General features: G+C 37.0%; 1 protein-coding gene across 2 annotated transcripts in view; it reads right to left on the bottom strand.

Annotated features, from left to right (window-relative positions):
* Positions 1 to 21,841, bottom strand: part of Dok6 (docking protein 6) — a 376,031-nt gene that overhangs the window by 125,765 nt on the left and 228,425 nt on the right. For both annotated transcript variants that reach the window (XM_015499571.2, XM_048806626.1), the window contains one exon: positions 9,845 to 10,034. In XM_015499571.2, coding sequence (XP_015355057.1) covers positions 9,845 to 10,034 — 190 coding nt within the window. The remainder of the gene's footprint in view (positions 1 to 9,844; positions 10,035 to 21,841) is intronic.

The raw sequence follows: 21,841 nt of genomic DNA, 5'->3' as shown, positions 1-21,841 counted from the left end.
TAGAGTCTGTGCCTGGTGGGTTGTATCAAGCACTACTTCTGTGCCAAAGTATTTAAACAATTGGTATCAGTCAGCTCAGGCTGCCAGAACACCGTAGCACAGACCGGGTGGCTGAAACAACAGGCATTTATTTGCTCTTGGTTAGGGTTAGTTTTGGAGGCTGGATATCTGCAACGAAGATGCCAGCATGGTCAGTTTAGCTGAGGGCCCCCACCTGGCTGACAGATTGCCACCCTGTCTCTGTGGCTGGGCTCACTTGGATTTTCTTCTGCTGGGGGGGTGGAGGAGGGAGAAAGAGATCTTTCTTTGCCTCTTTTTATAAAATTGCTAATTCTGTCACATTCGAATCCCACCCTTCTGACCTCATTTAACTTAATCACCTTCAGAGAGGCTCTATCTTTAATCTATGACACCTGTTGGATATGTCCTGCCCTTCTCCCCTGCCATGTCAGCTGTGGTGGGAGGACTGAGGCATCTGAGACAGGACGTGCAGCCGCATGGGCTTCTGGATGGTGCTCAACCTCAGACCCAGCTCCAGGGAGGGATTAGCCTTTGCTGTTTCTAGTTATTGAGAGTTGGGATTGGCACTGTTGCCTCTTAAAATCCACAGCGTAACTTAACCCTTTGTAACATGGAACACCCCATGGTCTCCTTCATTGGAATTCGTACGTTCGTTGTGTTGTGCCACGTGTTGATCTGTCTTGCCAAGTACCCTCTGAGCTCCTTACGGGCAGGGATTATGCATTTTTCATCTTTATGTCTCTAGTTCTTTTTCTTAGTGTTTGACTAATGAATAAAAAGCAGCCCAAAAGGTAAGCAGAGGTTTTGATGTCATAAAAATATTTCCATCCTAGTGTCTAACTGGATTTAGATGACATGGTTGAGGGCACAGGAAAGGTTCGCGTGAGAATGGGCACCAGGGACGTGTGTGATGTTAAAATCCACAGGTCTACACAGACCACTCCTCTAATTCCAAACAAGTCGTGTTAAGACAAAGCCTTTTAGGAAATGAGTGTTTTTTTTTTTTTTTGGTGTGTCTAATTTGGAAAATCTCTTGCTATGATAATAGTAGGACTAATTTTTTCCCCTAGGATAAAACATTAATTAAATGCCTTAGGAAACTGTTCTTATCAAGAAATGGAGGCTCTGATCTTCGTTTTTGCTCCGTTAACTTTAAAGTTCAATACATTTTTATTGAACCCACACAGACGTTAGTGTGGATTGCTTTTCACTAATTGGTCTACAGGGAACCACAGTGACAGTTTTGCTCTTCCTTTTGGACTTTTCAATTCTCCTTCAGAAAGTTCCTAAACTTTCTTAATAGTCATTAAATCAAAGAATGATTTCTAGAAATGAGGGGGTAAAATCACTGGAGTTGTGGTTTGATCTCCCCCAGACTGGTGGCGGGTGACCACCTCCCCTGGAAACTCCTTCTCCCAGGAGACCACTCCCTGCTCTGTAGAGCACCAGCCTTTCACTGAGTCCTTCACCCAACAGATGCACAGCTTTGCACATGAGCCCCTCTGGTCTGTTCCCACTGGTGATGTCTTCACCAAGCAGGTTCAGGGCGCCTGCCAGGTGGCAGCAGAGAGTCCAGCGCCACAGGGACATGCTCACACTTCCCTCACTTCAGCTGAAGTTACATGCGACCTTGGTGCTTCACTTCTTGAGTCTAGCTGTATTTCATTCTAATTAACTGCAACTTTTCCATGTTTCAGTCAAGAAATGTCTTAGGACCGTGTGATAAAGGAATATGAGTCCTGCTTACTGCCTAAAAAGCTGTCAGGGACACTCTCTGGTAGATAAAATATGCACCAACCCGTTGAAACCTACAGAATAGGAATTACCAGTTCAGAAGAAAATGTCAGAATCACAAAATACACTCTTTTTTTTGAAGAAATGGCCCCCAAAACACTCTTGATGGCAAATGAAATATTTTATGAAAAAAGAACAAAGTTAGTGATAACTTGACTGATTCCGAGGAGCTGGGCTCTGTGCGAGCGTTGGAGAAATTGCTTAACTACGTTACGCCTTATACCCAGGAGACCACTAATCTGATTATCCAAAATCTGAAATGCTCTGAAATCCCCACATTTTCAGCATAATGCTCCGAAAGTTTCAGATTTCAGAACATTTCAGATTTTGGATTTTTGGATTAAAGTTACTCAACCAGGAAAGTCTGTGCAAATATTCCAAAGTGTAAAACTTCAGAAATCTGAGCTACTTCTGGTCTCAAGACTTCCAAATACAAGGCATCCTTAACCTGTATCATATATAGACTGAACAGTTGTATAGCATGCTATATATTCATACATATTATGCATTTTCATGGGTTTACATCATATTTAATACTCTGCTTTATCTTGACTTCATTTATTCACTTATTCAGGGAGCCTCAAGATTGAACCGAGGGGTGCTCTATCACAGAGCTACCTCCCCAGGCCGTTTTTTTTTTTTTTTTTAATTTTTTGCACTCTCTCAGCACTGTTAGGAGGTGTATGAATCTGTATTACTTTCCTTCAAAGCAATTTACTGTACTGTAAAGAACATTTAAGTGTTCACATCCTTTAACCCAGCAATTCTTTTTAAAAGGCTCCGTTAAGAACATAATCAGAGATTTGCACATTTTTGTTTTCACAGATGGTCAGTGTGACCTAATTTATTATAGTTCATTTTGGAAACATCTTAATGTTAAATTAATGATGGCTAGCCATATGTTTAGACCTCATATAGCCACTGGAAGCTCAATTATGAAGTATTCAAGAATTGCTTTTAAATATAATATAAAGTGAGAAATAGGATAAATTTCCTTATTTGTATTCATTTAAATTTATATTGGGCAGAAGTACACCAAAATATTAACAGCATTAATCTCCAGATGGAGATATTATGAGTAATTTTAAGGTTTTCTTTTCCACTCCTCTATTGAAAGTTTGTATTAACTTTTGAAATCCTATAATTTAAGGAAGTAAAAACTCAATACTATGAAAATATGGTGATTTATTTAAAAAAACTTAATGTGTTCAAACCTTTTTTAGGTTATGAAAAGTGGTTTCTGTTCTTATCATACAAACCCCCAAATAAAGGCCTGGCAGTATTCTGTGGCCTAAGGCACCCTAACCACAGAATGCTCTGCTTTCTTTCCCCTTTATGAAAAATAAAAATGATAAATTTCTTCATACTTTCTTTTCCTATGGAAAAGAAACCTCAAGAAACATGGGGTACAATCTGCATATAAGAATATTCACCAATATTTGTGAGAAGTTCCATTTTTAACAAATGTCAAGATTCAGGACTTTATCATTGTTATTAAATTTTTTTCTCCTTTGCTGGGAAAGGAACTCATGGCTCATGCATGCCTGGCAAGTACTCTACCACTGAGCTACATCTCTAGTTCCTTAAAATTTATTTTAAAAATAAACATTATATTGTATGTATTTTTGTACAACATATTATTTTGAAATATGTACATGTTTTGGAATGAATAGATGGAACTAATTAACAAATTCTTATTTGTGTGTGTGTGTGTGTGTGTTGAAAACTTTTTTCACCACCAAAAAAGCTCCTTTGTGCCCCTTGAAGTGCATTCTAGCCACCCTAGCTCAGGCACCATTGATTTGTTTTCTGCCACTACAAATTAGTTTTGCCTATTATGGAATTTTCTACATATATGATCAAGCATATTGCTTAAAATATTTTTGAGATTCATTCTCATAGTGTTCCATTAGCAGGCAGCATCCTATTGTAGAACTACATTATCATCTGTCTCTCCAGTCACTAATGGATGGTCATTTGGGTTGTTTCCAGCTTTGCCTGTTATGAATACAGTTACCATAAACATCCAGATAAAAATGCTGTGTATGTTTTGGGGGGTTGGGTAGATAAATATCTAGAAGTAAAACTGTCATGTGGTACACATAAAAACTGCCAAACTCTTTCTTGAAGTGGTGTTCCAGTTATTACTCCCCTTAGCAAGGAGAGATTAGAGTATTCCATCTCCACTTGACGTTTTTATTGTTTTTGTTTTCTCTTTGTAAAGGGGAGGATTAGTGGTGTCTATGGTTGTAATTTACAGTTTCTGATGACTAATGATAGTGAGCATGTTTTCCTGTGTGCATTGTCTACCAGTCTAGCTTCTTTTCTAAACTGTCCGCATTTGGGGGCCTGTTTCATTAATGGACTATTTTTCTTCTTATTTTGGATTGTAAGAATTCTTTATGGGTCATGAGTATATAACTAAGTTGCTGTCAAATAAAGATTTTATGATTTTCCTCCAGCTCTGTCTCATCTTTTCTCTTATACTCTGAAGTATCTTGTGAAGAGCAGAAGTTTTTAACTTTGATGAAGCCTGACTTATTGATGCATTTTCTATACATTTGTTTTTCATTGTAATAATTATTCTTAACTTTGCCTTTAAAGGTTACAAATATTTTCTTTCATAATAGCTGCCATTCTGACTGAAGTGAGATGAAATATTAGAGTAATTTTGATTTACATTTCTCTAATTGCTAGTACGATGAACATTTTTTCATATATTTGTTAATTGTATATCATCTTCTGAGAAGTGTCTGTTCATGTCCTTGGTCCATTTATTGATTGGGTTATTTGTTTTTTGGTGTTTAGCTTTTTGAATTCTTTATATACCCTAGAGATTAGTGCTCTATCTGATGTGTGAGAGGTAAAGATTTGCTCCCAAGATGTAGGCTCTTTATTCACCTCACAGATTGTTTCTTTTGCTGAGAAGAAACTTTTTAGTTTGAGTTCATCCCATTTATTATTCTTGATTTTAATACTTGCACCAAAGGAGTCTTATTCACGAAGCTGGGGCCTAATCCCACATGATGGAGATAGGGCCTACTTTTTCTTCTGTTAGATGCAGGGTCTCTGGTTTTATTCCTAGGTCCTTGATCCATTTTGAGTTGAAGTCAGAATGGCAGCTACTATGAATACAAACAACAGTAAGTGTTGGCGATGATGTGGAGGAAAAGGCACACTCATACATTGCTGGTGGGACTACAAATTGGTGCAGCCAATATGGAAAGCAGTATGGAGATTTCTTGGAAAATTGGGAATGGAACCACTATTTGACCCAGCTACCCCTCTCCTTGGTCTATACCTAAAGGACTTAAAAACAGCATACTACAGGGACCCAGCCACATCAATGTTTATAGCAGCACAATTAACAATAGCTAAACTGTGGAACCAACCTAGATGCCCTACAGTGGATGAATGTATAAAAAAAATTTGGCATATATTCACAATGGAATATTACTCAGCAATAAAAGAGAATAAAATCATGGCATTTGCAGGTAAATGGATAGAGTTAGAGAAGATAATGCTAAGTAAAGTTAGAAAATCCCAAAAAATCAAATGCCGAATGTTTTATTTGATATAAGGAGGCTGATTCATAGTGGGATAAGGAGGCGGAGCATGGGAGGAACAGACGAACTCTAGATAGGGCAGAGGGGTTGGAGGGGAGGGGAGGGGACATGGGGTTAGAAATGATGGTGGAACGTGAAGATCATTATTATCCAAAGTACATGTATGAAGACATGAATTGGTGTGAATATACTGTGTATACAACCAGAGATATGAAAAATCGTGCTCTGTATGTGTAATATGAATTGTAATGCATCCTGCTGTCATATAAAAATAAAAAGTACTTAAAAATAAATAAATAAATAAATAAATAAATGGAGAAAAATATTTTCTGTATGTTTCTTTGATAAGTTTACAATTTTAACTTTTATATTTAGGTGTATGTTCATTTGAGCTTTGGGGGGCTATTATGAGTTTTATGAGCAGTTTGGACTACTATAGGAAATATAATTAATTGAGTGGTTTAAACAAGAGAAATTTTATCATTTCACAGTCTGGAGGCTGAGAAGCTCAAGATCAAGATGCCAGGAGGGTGGCTTTTGCTGAGATTCTTCATAGCTGGTAGATGGCTGCCTTCTCGCCATGTGTTCATATGGTGGAGGAAAGGAGTCAGCAAGCTTCTCTGGTATTTTTGTGAAAGTACGCTAAGCTCATGTGGCCTCCTGTTTATGACCTCACCTAAATCTGGTTATCTCTGGAAGGCTCCTCTGCAGATACCATGACACTGGGGGTCAGGGCTTTAACATTACATTGGGAGGACGCAGGTCTGGCCATCGCAGCAAGGGAAGGCTGGGGTTCACATTTCTACTGTCCAGTTGTTTCAGCACTGTTTGTCTCCTTTTTACACGAATTTATGTAGACTTAAAAATAAAGCAAAACAATAACAACAACAACAACAACAACAACAAAAAACCAAATTGACCAGATATGTAGGTGTTGTTTTCCAAAGCAGACACAGATGAAGCTGCATGGAGCCATGGAGTCCTCCCCTAATGGCCCCAATAACATGCTCAGCTGTCAGATGCAGAAGGCTTCAAATGTACTTCATCAGTTCAGTACAGCAAGGTTGCCTAGGGAGACATCACTCCGTGAAAGGTGTCTGTTTTTGAACTTTTCACTATTTTCTGCTGATCATGAGGTTGATCCTTATGTTAATACTACACTATCTTTGTTATTATAGTTTTGTAGCAAGACTCTTAACCAGGTAGTGAAAATCCTTTAATTATATTCTTCTTTTCAAAATTGCCTTAGCTCTTCTAGATCTTAGGCAATTCCAAATAAATTTTGCAATCAGCTTGTCATTTATTTTAGGAAAGTCTATTGAGATTTTTTATTAGGATTAAGGTGAATCTATAAATTAATTTAGAGAAGACTGGTCTCTTAACAAGATAGTTTTTCCAGTTCATGAATGTATACATATTCCTATTTATTTTGCTCTTCTTTAATTTCTCTAAGCTATATTTTACAGTTTTCCATGTAAAGTTTTTGCATATATTGTGTTAAGTCCACCTGTGCATATTTCATATTTTGATGCCATTATAAGTAATGCAATTTTTTTTTACTTTTAATTATTCATTGATAGCATAGAAAATACAATAGATTTTTTATATATTTATATGCTACAACTGTGCTCAATTCATATCTTAGCAGTGTTTCAAAATAAATTTGTTAGGTTTTTACCTCAGTAGTCTCAGTGTACAGAAGTTTGATTTTCAGTGCTTTACAATTTGATTTCTGCAAACAGTAATATTAGAACATAAACAGATTTCAAAGAATTACGCATCATAAATTAGTAAATTCTAGGAGGGGTGGGGGTAGGAAAGATGGTGGAATGATATGAACATTATTGCCTTAGGTACATGTATGACTGCACACGTGGTGTGATGCTACATTGTGTACAACCAGAAAAGTTGTGCTCCATTTGTGTACAATGATTCAAAATGCATTCTGCTTCCATGAATAACTAATTAGAACAACTACAAAAATTAGTAAATTCCCATGCTTCCTGCTGACCCTTCAATGTTGTAGGCCCCTACCAACCCTCAGGTGTGCCCCAGGTACCAGTCAGTACACAGACAGCTATACAGTGTTTTCTCCAAAGTCTTGTTGCACTGGTGCCATTTTTTCTAATGGGCCTTGAGGTCTGGACTCGTGGCCAGTCACACTGATTTCCCTTCCTGGAACAGAGTTGGTAATTCTTTCTCTGGCATTTAAACACAAGCTTCTCCCAAGCATTGTGCTGAGCTGCTTCTCCCGTTTCCTGTGGCTTTAGCTTTGCCTCAGGATGTGCCACAGCAGAGTTCTCCATGACCAGGGCTCTTCAGACGGAGCCAGAAGCTGCTCTCAGGAATGAGACACAGGCAAATGGTGATTTCTGAGGGAGAGTTGATACTCAAGAGGCTCACACACCTGTCATGTGGCAATGCTGTGGACTGTGTGTAGCTTTGCCTGCACCAACTCGCTGGCTTCTCTGAACTTAGCTGGAGGTAGGTATTTAAATTCTGCTAACACAAAAGAGAAAATGCAGTGCCAGAGGGGTCAAATGCCCCAGATAAAACTGGTAGGGGACAGTGCTGTGGTCTAAACCTAACTCACTCTGATTCCCAGGGCAGGTAGGTATGTGGGTGTCCGGGTTAAGTTTTAGGTATTAAGATATTCATTGTTTAAGAAGTTATTCTGGCAAACAACAAAAACTACAAAACAAATACTAGGCCAAGAAAACAAAAACAGTGGGAGATTATGGACCTCATCTATTTCAATGTATTTTTTTTTTCATGTAAGTTACAGAAAATGATCGAGAGCATAAAATTTGGTGTTTTGGTTGAGAATATTAATTTTAAAACATACAAAGCCAGTTTATTCCCCTTAAAAGCTTTGAAGGAATAAGAAATTTGAAAAAATAAAAAAAATAAGGAGAAAAAATGGCAAACCTGAGGTAGACAGGTATAAATGGAGTAAAAATTCTTTACAAAAACAAAAAATGCTTGTTTTTAAAAACCCTGAGATGTAGTCTGTTGAAATGATGGGACAGATAAAATCATTCTTATTAGCATCATCATCATTAATGTTTTTGTTATTTTTGTATGCAAGAAAAGGAAGATTGGTGTATCCAGGAGAAAGACACGGAGGAGAGGAAGAGGGGATCTTGGAAGTAGCGTTAACTGAGAGAGAACAAACAAAACTGCAGTTCAGTTATATACACACTTCCTCCAGCCAGTAAAAAGTGTACCCTAGATTTTAGGTTCTTGAATCTTTAAAAGATATCATATCTTTTCCATAATCATGATTTTAACATAGTGTACATATCTAAAAATACTTATTTTGTTTTGAGAGTCTTTATTTCTCATCGTTATCTGGAACGTGGTTACCACTACACTCTCAGTACCCCTCAGACAGGGGCAGAGTTGGGGGAACTCACAGCTGCTGAATAAACAGGATCCAAGGTTCTTCAGAGAGATCAGCAGGTGGAGGGTTCAGCGTTTCCTCTGTGCAAAAGTGCTCCAGACTCGTAAAGTTACTACTGCTTAGTTTTCCTTTTGTTTGTCTCCTTTAGGAGACATATGACTTGAATAAATATTCAGTTTTGTAAGAAGAAGGTTACAACTTAAAATTGCCATTTCAAGGCAATGGAACCTCACTGATTGTTACCTTTAGGACCATGGATTCATTTTAAGTTGTGATAAGTCAATCCCCACTGTGCAGACTGATGCATTGAACATCTTTTCCTTACACAGAATCCTCAAACTCGAGTCTTATATTGGGTGTGTGACAACAATATTACAGGGGTCGCAGCAGAAAGACACAATTTGGTTGGTTGTGGCTCGTGTCTGCATCTACGTCTGTGCATAATGATCAAGCATTTGTATGTGTGGATCCCAAGCACAGACTAGGATGAAGAAACCAACTATTTGCTTGATATGCTCCGTGTGAAATCTGAGTTGTACATTTCATAAATTATGGATTTGCCAACATTTATTCAGTCATTCTGAATTAATATTATACTTAATTACTAATGTTATCCACATAAACACCTGGGTGAAGGTACAGTATACTTGTCACAAGCCTGAAAAGCAATATTTAAATGATTTTATGAAAATACCATTCAATATTGTATGCTTACAAGACATCCACAAAAAGAGTGCAGGGAGAGACATATTTAATTTAACGGGAATCCTATAGCATGAAGATACATAAAAAATGAGAATTATTATAATCTTGGAAATATATTGCATCACTAAAATAGTTTGAGGTTTAGTGGAAGTGACTGAAATTATTTTAAATGGGGTAATTATCTTGCCATACACTTAATAAATTTTATTCAGATTATCGATGAGAATTGGAAGAAATTTAGTGTTACCTTATACTCTTTATAAAGGCAGTGGCCATCTCTGGCAACAGTGGATAGAGTTTTCCTTCAGGAGTTTATCACATCCCTACTACTCTTGGTCTTTGCACTACAGCTTACCTTCCTGACTCAAAGGTGAACCACGTGGAGTCCCGACCATATCTCCTCAGTGAGCTGAGAGGCCACATCACCAGTTTGACCTTGGCGTTGTGGATGTCCCAGAGATAGATATTCTCATGGGTGATCTGCATTGTGCATTCTCCATAAATATCCAGATTTGGTGTAGGCATGAGATAAACATTGAATCGCTCTGCAAAGAAACAAAGCATGGAGAAAATTAAGTGACAAGGGATCCAAGTGTTCACAAGAGGACCGTGTTCATTTGTATACCTCTTTGCCTCCACACTTCAGAAAGCACCACCACATTCCCTGGTGACAGGGATACACCTTTCAAAACACCACCTCCTCCTGTGTGTGTGAAAATAGGAGCTCATTAGAAGACTCTTAACCATTGACTCCTTTGCTCTCATTGTATAAATTTTCATTGCATGCATGTTTTATGGTTAGGATGAAATCGCAACAGAAAACTAAGGGCAAAAGCTAATTGGAATCTCTGTCTAAAAGGCACTTTTCTCTGCTTCTTCACACAATCTAAGTTGATATCATGGATATCCTGCAAGAAAAGTGCTATTTATTGTAATTGGCAAGAACTTACTGAATTTCACCTTTGTAATATGAAGTGTTTAATACACAATCGGTGTGACTCACTAGCTATGTAAGCACTGCAAAAAATAATTTAGTTTATATCTCAAAACAAATGGCACCAGGGCAAATTCAGCATATGGTAATTGTAGATATCTGTTACCACCTTCTGCAGAATTTAAGACATTACCTTGGTAAGAAAAATAAAAATGCAAAACTTCTTTCATTCTGGAATTTTATAGTTGAAAAGACTGTTAGTCGGCGATGATTTCAAACCCTGCTATGTCATTTTTGGTATATCTCAAAGGCTATTTCAAAATTCTGAAGCCCTTGATTCCCATTTAAATGCATTAAATGACTTTATTTTGACAAACACAGAGGTTAGTTTATAAGTTCCAGGAAGTAAAGAACTCAGTATGCCCTATAAAGTGTCCTATAAAATACCTTAGTTCCTAGCACCATAGCCTCATTTTACAGTAAGTGATCAATACATATCAGGTTATTATATGAGTGAAATAAATTTCTTCATGATGAATATGGGATGCAAAAATTGGGAAATTATGAAAAAATAACATCATGATAACAAAAAGTTTAAGAATTGCTTGGCTGATAGATCTGGGCGAGTTAGAATTTAATTGTGAAGAGTGCTTTAGAAGCCATTCTGTTTAGTTATTTTAAGAAACAGCATAATGCAGCTGCGTTGGAAGAGGATTGATAGGTTTGGGGGATGTACTATTATTCATCCTACTGTCACGATCTGAATCACATGGTATTTGCGGGTGCTCAGCTGGAATGACGTGTATAATACAACGGATATTTTCTCTGGCAGGCATTTCACCCAGTAAGGATTCTCCTATGCCAAAAGACAATATTCAGATTCCAAAATGGGTGAAATTAATGTAAGCATAGTAGTTTAAAATTTACTGGCCATATCACTACTATTATACACATATGTTTGCAAATTTTTTTAACAAAAGATAGTCTAATGACTTAACTTTTACTTAGGTTATTGACTCATGAAATTAATATGCATATGGATTTCACATTCATTTCCTCAGGAAATGACAAAAGGAGATCAATTTTATAGGTGAAAAATGAAGAAAGAATGTTGTCCCATTAATTATCTGCAATGAAATATCACAAATAAATACTCATTGTGTATATCCTAAAGTGAATTTTAGCATTAAATGCATCATTGGCATTCTCACCATAATTGCTAACCCATTGAGATTATAAGTAATAAATGAAAGGGACGTGATCTCATAAAAGAGCATCCATGGAACTTGGACCCAGTAGGTGGACTCAGGAATACAGACATTGCCTGAACATCAAGCTCTTTTTTTTTTTTTTTTTTTTTGCTCAAGACAAAGTGAATCTCACCATCATGTACATCCAGAAGAATGGGGCCCTAATTAGAATAAGATATATTCCATGCTTGTATAATTACATCAAAATGGAATCCACTGTCTTGTATAACTAAAAATAACCAATAAAAAAAATTAAAAATAAAATGAGATCTCAAAAAAATCCCTCTGGAGAAAGGAAAGCTTCCATATTTGGAATTAATTGTATTTCAGTGGTCTCTGTTGTGCATGGGGAAAACACTGTTATCAAAGAGGAAAGCAAAACATTCTTCTTCAGTCTTCCCTTTCCATCAATTTTAGAGTCTAAAGACAGAAAAGAATTAATGCCCAAATGCAAGAAATAAAAACCCTTTTTCCAGAATAAACATCATTAACCAGTATTACTATTGCTTGGGGCTATATAGACCCCTGGTAACCATAGCCAGAGTTTAATATTTAAAAGAAAATAGAAGAGGTGAAAATACAACCTTGACCGTGAGTGCCATTCAAGGGGATGGCATGTGAAACATCAGCCAGGGTGGAGAACCCAGCAGCACTATCACATTTTCACTGAAATGTCCATGTGCTCAAATATCGGCAGATAAAAACCAATAATAACCAACCATGGGAGGGTTGGAAGAATCATACTGTATGGACATAACGAATGAGTGAACTTGGTGCAATTCACCCCATGCAAGGCTCTACATGTCAAAATCACGGAGGTCCATCCTTTACAAGCCAAGGGTGATTGGAGGATGGGCCCTGGAGGAGCCTTCCCAGGGCAGGCAAGCTCTGGGGGTGCACTGGTGAGGTCTACCTGGGGGACCCGTCCCCTTGTTTGCTTTCTGCTTTCCCTGTCTCCAAGCTTTGAAACCAACACGTCACCTGTTCCTGTTAACTGGGTTAGAAAGTCAGTCAGTTTCAAACTCTCCAGACTTCCCTTTGATGCTCTTTCTTGTAACTTTGGAAAGAAATTATCATAAGAAATATTATTTTCAATTGTCAGATGTTCAAAATTCATTCTGCTCCAATGGTTAATTTCTAAGGATTTCAAATTCAACTAAAAAGTGGACTATAATTAAATCCAGTATAAAATCAGGCACATCAAGGGGAGGGTGGCACATCAGATTACACATGTGCATGTCACTGGATTCCATTATGATGAGGAAGGAAGCTCTCTCTGCCTTTGCCAGGAATAAATTATTTACTTCTTCTAAAAAGTCCATGTGTGCTTGGAGAAAATTCATCGAAGTTTTTATTGGAAAGAAAGACCATTTCAAAACTGAGTGGTTAAAATGGGCTTCATTTTAATGAATATTTTTTTTAAAGTATACCTATGTGAAATGCATCTAACAGGCATGCATTTTTAAAAGTTTAAGAATCTGCATGTGTTTTTAATTGCATTGAATCCTGGCTTTCAGAGTCTGGTGTGCACCAAGATGACCTGCAAGTTGGTTTAAACACAGTATTGGCCCACCTCTGCCCTTATCGATTCTGATACAGCAGGTGTGCGTTGGAGCCAGGTAATTTACATTTCTATTTATTTCCAGGAGATGAGGAAGTTGCTGTTCTGGGAATCACACTTTGAGAAATTTTGATTTGTGAGACTCCTTTTAAAATATGGCCAGGGAAATAGCAATGTTAGAGAAGCCAATACTTTTCAAAAGCTATGTTGTGCTCTACTAGGACAAACCAGCACATTTCCTCAAACATATTCTCTAATATCTGTTCATCTAAATTAATTCCATCTCAACTGATTCATGACTGACTTTTATAAAAGTGATAAAAGTGATCTCATGCATAGTAAGGAATAGAAAGAGAGAAGGTCTTAAAGACAGTTTATAATTTACTAAGATAAGTATATTCCAAGCAATTTTTCTTTTATTATGATAAAGAACAGAAAACCCTAATAAAAAGGATCAGAAAGCCCACTGCCAAATAGCCAAAAGAACTGGAAAAGAAACTAATTGTCTAAATAGTGATAATTTTCTGAAACATGAGTAAAAACTCTACAAATATTATGAAGAAATCAGTTTTTTGAAAAAGTTGTGTAAAACACATGTCAGGTTAAAATGTGTGTATTCCTACTCACTATAAAATTATAAGGCTAAAAGTATCTCCAACACATTGCCCATGAATTTGTATTTATTAAGACATAGGGTCACATGTCAGGTGATACATGAGAAAGCACAGTTTTATTTTAGATATCTGAGACGACAAGCAAGGTGGAATACTTATTACTTTGTGCTATGATGCAGTAGCATTGAATCTGAGATTTTTTACACTGGGGCTGGATTAAGAGATCCAAGGGCCTGCACCATGTCCATAGAAGGCTGGAGATGTGGCAGTAGGTCACAACCTGGAGAAGTGTCCAGAGAACATTACAAGCTGGGGCGTGGCCACACAGAAAGGACTGAGATCAGTCAAAGGAGGGAAGCTGCTCAGGAAAATGGTCCTGATAAAGGGTCAGTGGGCCACCAGGCAGAGAATGGGAACTGAGGGCGTCACCCATCCAGAGAGGCACCCAAAACCTCCGTCCTCAGTTGGTGAGTTTTTGACTGGTTTAGGGCAGGAACCAATCCTAGCTGTTGGTCAGCCTGCTGGTGGGGTACGTGGAGCATGTAGCTGCAGTGAGAAGAGCAAGGGATCAGAGATGTGGGTTTCGGATGCGAATGATACACAATCCAGGGAGCAGAAATCCAGTGGCAGAGAGCAGAACGGTAAGAGCCCTCTGAACTGTTCACTTTAGAAGCCATGGGTTTGAGGATTAGGTCAAGAGAAAACTAAGAAACAAGTAGCTCAGGAGTACACCTGAATATCTGGACACCAAGAGGTCCATAGGTACCCCAATTCATCAAGTTTCCCACAGGGATGGGTTAAATCCAACCATAACTTAGCTAGGTGGGAGACGTGAACTTATACTTTTATGTTCTCCTCCTCTTAAAACTTAACTATTTAGAGGGAATGCTTTCAGTTTCTCTCTGTTTAGAATGATGTTGGCCTTGGGTTTGTCATATACAGCTTTTACAATGTTGAGGTATGGCCTTTCTATCTCTATAATTTCTAGTGTTTTAGACATGAATAGATGCAGTATTTTGCCAAATGATTTTTCTGCACCTAATCAGATAATCATGAGATTCTTGTCTTTAAGTCTATTGATATGGTGAATTATATACATTGATTTCTGTGTGTTGAAAATAACCTTGCATCCCTGGGATGAAGCCCACTTGATGATGGTGCACTATCTTTTTAATGTTTTTGTATGCAATTTGCCAGTATTTTGTTAAGAAATTTTGCATCTATGTTCATCAAGGATATTGGTCTGAAGTTTCCTCCCTTGCTGTGTCTTTGGCTCTAGTATCAGGGTGATGTAAGATTCATAGAATGTGTTTGGAAGAATCCCCTCCTTTTATATTTCATGGAATAATTTGACGAGGACTGGTATTAGTTTTTCTTTAAAGGTCTGCTAGAACTCAGCTGAGAATCCACCTGGTCCTGGGATGCCCACTTTCACCACTCCTATTCAACATGGTCCTTGAATCTCTAGCCAGAGCAATTAGGCAAACGATATTAAAGGGACATAAATAGGAAAAGAAGAGCTAAAGCTATTTCTGTTTGCCAACAACATGATTCTATAATTAGAGGACCTTCTCCAAAAAAACTCCACCAGAAAATTTCTATAACTCAAACATGAATTCAGCAAATTAGCAGGATACAAAATTAACACTCATAAATCAATTGTGTTCCTGTACTCCAACGATGAATTAGCTGAACAACAAATTAGGAAAACCATCCCGTTCACAATAGCTTAAAAAGGAAAGAAAAAAAGAAAGAAAGGAAAAAGGAAGAAAGAAAAAAAGAAAAAAAACCCCTGGGAATCAATCTAACAAAAAAGGTGAAAGACTTCTACAATGAAAATTACACAACAATAAACAAAATAATTGAGAAAGAACTTAGAAGAAAGAAAGATTTCCCAGTTAGAACTAATATTGTCAAAATGTCATATTACCCAAAGCACTGTACAGATTCAATGAAATTCCCATAAAAATTCCAATAATATTCTTTGTAGAAATAAAAAAGTCAGTCATGAAATTTATTTGTAAAAATCAGAAACCCAGAATAGCCAAAACAATCCTTAGAAAAGCCAAGCAGGATGCAACACAAACTTTATACTACAGAGCTACACTAACAAAAACAGCATATGATTGGCACCCAAATAGGCAAGAAGACCCATGTAACAGAATAGAAGGCACAGAGACAAACCCACAAGAAGTTCAGTTACTTCATACCAGACAAAGGCATAATAGACATTGGAGAAAAGACAGCCTCTTCAACAAATGGTGCTGGAAAAACTGGAAACACATATATAGCAGAATGAAATTTAACCTCTATCTCTCACCTTGCACAAAACTCAACTCAAAGAGGGTTGAAGACCTAGGTATCAGACCAGAGACCCCTGACCTATGAGATGAAAATGTAGGCCCAACTCCCCAACATATCGGCTTAGGAACTGACTTCCTTAACAAAACTCCTTCAGTGCAAGAAGTAAAATTTTAAAACAAAATCACTAAATGGGACAGCATGGAACTAAAAAGCTTCTTCACAGCAAAGAAAACAATCAAGAACATGAAGAAAGAGCCTACAGAATGGGAGAAAATCTTTGTTACCTACACCTCATGGTGTTAAGTTCTAGAATATACAAAAACCACAAATATCTTAACACCAACTCCCCCCCCCGCCCCTGCAATAACCTAATTAATAAATGGGCAAAGGAACTAAACACACACTTCTCAAAAGAAGAGACAGGAATGTCAACAAGTACCTGAAAAAATGTTCAACATCTCTAGCAATTAGAGAAAGGCAAATTAAAACTACACTGAGATTTCACCTCACTCCAGTCTGAATGGCAATTATCAAGAATTCAAGTAACAATAAATGTGGGCAAGGATATGGGGAAAAGGTTCACTCATACTTGCTGGTGGGACTGCAAATTGGTGCAATCACTCTAGAAAGCAGTATGATCCCTTAAAAAAATCTGTGATGGAACCACCACTTGACCCAGTTATCTCACTCCTTTATATATATTCAAAGGATTTAAAATCAGTGTACTACAGTGATACAGCCACATCAATGTTTATAGTAGCCCAATTCACAACAGCTAAGCCATGGAACCAACCTAGGTGCCTGTCAGTACACAAATGGATAAAGAAAATGTGGTATATATACACAACGGAGTGCTACTCAGCCATGAAGAAGAATAACTTTATAACATTGGCCAGGAAATGGCTGGATCTGGAGACTCTCATGATTAGTAATAAGCTAGTCCCCGAAAGCCAAAGGTTGGATGTTTTCCCTGATATTTGGAAGATTACCCACAATAAGGAGGCGGGTGGTGAGGGGAAGAATAGAAGTTCAGTAGATTAGACTATGGGGAATGGAGAGAAGGGAGAGGGGATAGGAAAAGGAAAGACAGTGGAATGAGTCTGACATAATATATGTGTAGAAAAGAATCACATCATGTACATCAACAAGAATGGGATCCTAATTAGAATAAGATATATTCCATGCTTATATGCTTATAAAATTATATCAAAATGGATTCTACTGTCTTGCATAAATAGAAAGAATCAACAAATACATTTTAAAAAAATACCTAAACATTGCTCAGAAGTACAAGTCCAACAAAAATAAGGGCATTCTTCAGATTTGTGAAAACACAATGGTCTATATAGGCTTTGAACAATTCCTCGTGTAAAAATTTACCTGTTTTGCATTCTGCCTGATTATCTGAATTTCAATTCCAGGGTCTTCCATACCAAGGAAATTTAAATATTTGTTAACATTCATTGATTAAAATATTTAGACATTAGTATTTGAATAATGTGAATACAATTAAGAATTACATACATTTTTATGTAAATTAGTTATGAAATGAATAATACACGTATGTAATTGGATGCTACTTAAGCTTTTGAATATCATACAGTTATTTTTTTCAACTTGTGATTTCATAAGCAAAACTCACTCTGTATACAACTATGTGGTCAAAATAATTTTTTAAGATTTTACTGGGATATTCAGAGGGCTAGAGCATTCAAACAAAAAAAAATTTTTCAAAGTGTTATGTGATTAAAAAACCCATAGTTTATGGAAGGTTTCATCTAAGTCAAATTTGTTGCTGTGGTTAGTTCATTAAAAGTCTCTGTGTGGTGTAATTTAGGAAAAAGGCTTGTTTTCCTTCCACCACTGCTCCTGGCGAGCTTCCTCCTCCTGTCCCTGACCTTCTCTGGGTGGTGCCTTGGTAGTCGATCCACTTGTCAGTCATCTTCATGTGGCGGAAAGTCCAGGGGTGTATTTTGGACTTACTGCCTCATCTAAAGTGAAGTCCTCTGTTCCCAGGTCAGACCTGTCACCAAGGATCCAGCAGCAAGAAGATGTGCTCTTTTTCACTTGCTCTGTCACCTCCTTTCCTTCACAGCTCCCCATGTTTGCTCTTGGCTTCTCCAGGGTGAGAAGAACCAGAGGAAAAGGGGTCAAACCTTTCTCACTGGCTGGCACTGTTGGAAGTTCCCTCTTGGTTGGTGAAGGAGGCTGGCATTCAAATCCGTTTTGCAATCAGAAAAAATTCTCTGTGTTGGGTATATAGGATGTTCCTAAGAACCATCACCTACATCACCTGCTCCCTGAAGAAGGTGCCCATAGTGCACAGACCATACACTCCTCCACTACTATTTTCTGCTCCACACCTCCATACTATTTTTAAATTTTTGTTTAGTTGTAGATGGACACAATACCTTTATTTTATTTATTTGCTTTTATGTGGTGCTGAGGACCGGACCCAGTGCCTAACATGTGCTAGGCAAGCTCTCCACCACTGAGCCACAACCCCAGCCCCCTCCATCCTATTTTTGCTGGAGATTCTTGTCATAGTCCTGGTGTGGCTGTCTTCAAGATGATTCAAGTCCAGCCAAATACAAGGGATCTACTTGGTCCACAGGAAAACTCACACCTCACTGTCCACCAAATGTTGAAGTGTGTCTGGCCCAGTGCTGAACAGTTCTGCTCACTTGGTTGTCATGAACAGCCTCAGCCCCCCTCCTGCAGGCTGACCTCAGCTCTATTACGGTGAGACCTTTACACCTCCAAACTCAGGTGCTCCCTGAAACTCTCTCGCACACGGTAGGACCACGTGACTACAGTATGGTGAGGTAAGGATCAGTCTCACTCCTGACAAACAGCCAAAATTCTGTGACTAGTTCCCTGGGTCCTCCTTTCTTCCAGCATGAGAGGGCAAGTTCCCCCTCCCTTCTGCTTTTTTATTATGAAATGTCATTAAAGAATCCTCTTTAACCAATACTCTGGGATTTTTCTTGGTACTGTTCACCCATTATTCAAAGCTTTACGGCCTCAGAACATTTCTGAGACAAGAAGAAAGTCTCATTCTGGACTCTATATTTAACAATTGTCATACACCATTGGAAAACATGAAGTTTGGGTAAGGCTACAAAATTTACAATTTACTAAGTGTTATCTAGTCAAAAGATCAGAAACATCAATCGAATATGAAATATCAATGAATGATCCCAGAAGAGATCTGGTATTTGAAAAGAAACTGAACCTGTTTCAGATTTATTATGGAATACTCATCTTGGAATCTAGGCTCTAATGAAGTGCTCAAGGAACTGTACACAGAGATCCATTGTGCACAGAAGATAATGAGACACTTCAAGACCATTCTGTTTTGTACATTCTTATTTCCAAAGTTTCTGTCCTACAGGGATATCACAGTGGTCACTTCTAAATTCCAGCAGCTTGAGAAATGGAGCTAGGTTGGGAAAGCATATGTCCCACATTTAGGAGCATCCTGAAATCAGTGTAATGTAACCGAGCCACCAGAAAACACACCATTTGTGACTGTCAAAATTTGTGGAACTCTTCAGAAACTGTGACTCCATTTCTACTCAAACTGAAAATCGGTAAATTTCTTTTATTATTCTGTGACAATGTAGTAAATTGCCATCTGCTCAGTGCATATGGCCACTGTGGATCTGGACACTTGGATTTCTGGAATCCACTGGCAGCACTTAAAAATCACAGCAATTTTTTTTGAATCCCTCAGCAATTTCTTTTTTTCTTTTCTTTACAAAAACTGTTTACTGCATTTTATGTGCATTTCTAAATAAACGATGCTCATTGTAGTAAATATAGAAAATTATTTAAAAATAAAAAATTCAACTATTATTACTCCTTGTATAGATAAATCCTGTTACAGTGTACCTTATATATAAAAATATACTTCTGCAATTATTATTATATTAAATATAATGTTTTTAACTTTGTACACTGAAATTGTTAACATTTTCAGATATGAGTATATTCCTTGGGGATAAAATTTTCAATAAATGTGTAACATTCCACTTCATAGTTGTGCTATAATTTATTTAATAATAACTACTTAATTAATATTGAAGTTAAGCCAATTTTGTCTAATATAAATTAAAATTCGGTGAAATAACTTTCAGTTAAATTTGTTGAATAATTCATTCTTTTTGTGTTGGTTCATAAGGCTTATTTTATTGTTCATAAATTTTAGATAGTTTTTAATATATAGATTATTACATATATTGAGTATTAAAATCTGAATTATTGGACCTAATGCTATAAACTCTTTAAAAAATTTCACATTGCCAGATTGCTTTCCAGAAATTCCTTACCAACACATACTCCAAATCTAGTCATGTGCATGTCTTTTGACAGATTAAAAAAACAAAACAAAACAAAGAACAAAACAATTCTGTTGTTTCTCTTGTTGATTGTGAGAATTCTGCATACTTGGTACACTCCTTATCCCATTTATTTAAAATATTCAATCTCAGATTTTCATTAATTTTATGTTATTTAAGTTCAAAGGTGGAAAATAGATTGACTTTTTTTACTTTTTGCAATAAGTCCTTCACAATGAAAGACTGAGCTGTACTGTAACATTTGATGAAATGAATCTCATGTGAAATGTTCTTTTAGTTTTGACCAATGTGCATCAGGACACGGAAGATTTAGGACACCTCCAAAAGTCCCCTTCTGCCACCTCGCAGCCTCCAGTGCCCTCAGAAGCAGGCGCTGATCTGATTTCTAGCGCCATAGGTTATTTTTGTCAATTTAGCAGGTTCTTGTGACTGTAGCATCCAGTTTCCATCTGTAGCTTTCCTTTCTTATTTATTTCACTTAAAAATTTTTGATGATGCTTATGAACATAAGTTTGAATTTTGATGAACTTCAACTTGTTTCTTTTTATAATTTGTGCTTTCAGCATTTTATTTGAGAAATCTTTGTATATCCTTAGGTTGTCCCCATCTTAAACTGTTTGAGTATGGTGTGATGAGCAGTCCAGATTTATTATTCCAATGCAAATATCCAGTCACTCTAGAATAATTTATTAAACACATTTCACTTTTCTCTCAAAAATTACTAATGTACTTTTGAAAAAGGGCTTTGGTGTCCTTATCAAAAAATGATTTGTCCGTGTATATGTGCATTGATTTATTTTCCTATTATGTTCTATTGATGTCTTTTTCTACCAGCTGTCTTGATGCTGTCACTGGTAGAAAGTTCAAAAATTAGGAAGGGTGCTCATTTTGACTCCTTTTCAAGATTATTTGGATAGCATTTGCTCTGTGTGACAGTATTGGTCCTTTACCTTCCAAAGTCATTTAAAATTACCTTGTCAAATACCAAAAATAATGTCTGGCCTCTGTGACTTTTATGGGGATTGTATTAAATCTATAGATTAATTTGGAAAAGACTAACATGTAATAAAATTGGGTATTCCTTTCATGAACATGGTTTATCCTTCTATTTTATTTTATTTTTTTAGATCTTTCATAATTTCTCTCAGCAATTTTTAGTTTTCAGTGTAGAATCTGGTGCTTACCTTGATACTTTATCCCTAAATATGTGATGGATTTTTGATGGTTTTGTAAAAGGTATTTTAATCATTCATTTTGTAATTTTTCATTGTATAAATGAATATATAAAATATGAACATCCATAATTTTTTTTAACATTAACTGTGTCC

This window comes from Marmota marmota, unplaced genomic scaffold, assembly GCF_001458135.2.
Source record: "Marmota marmota marmota unplaced genomic scaffold, marMar, whole genome shotgun sequence".
Taxonomy (NCBI): domain Eukaryota; kingdom Metazoa; phylum Chordata; class Mammalia; order Rodentia; family Sciuridae; genus Marmota; species Marmota marmota.
Note: the sequence above shows the minus strand (reverse complement) of the source record. Positions and strands in the feature narration are given on the sequence as shown.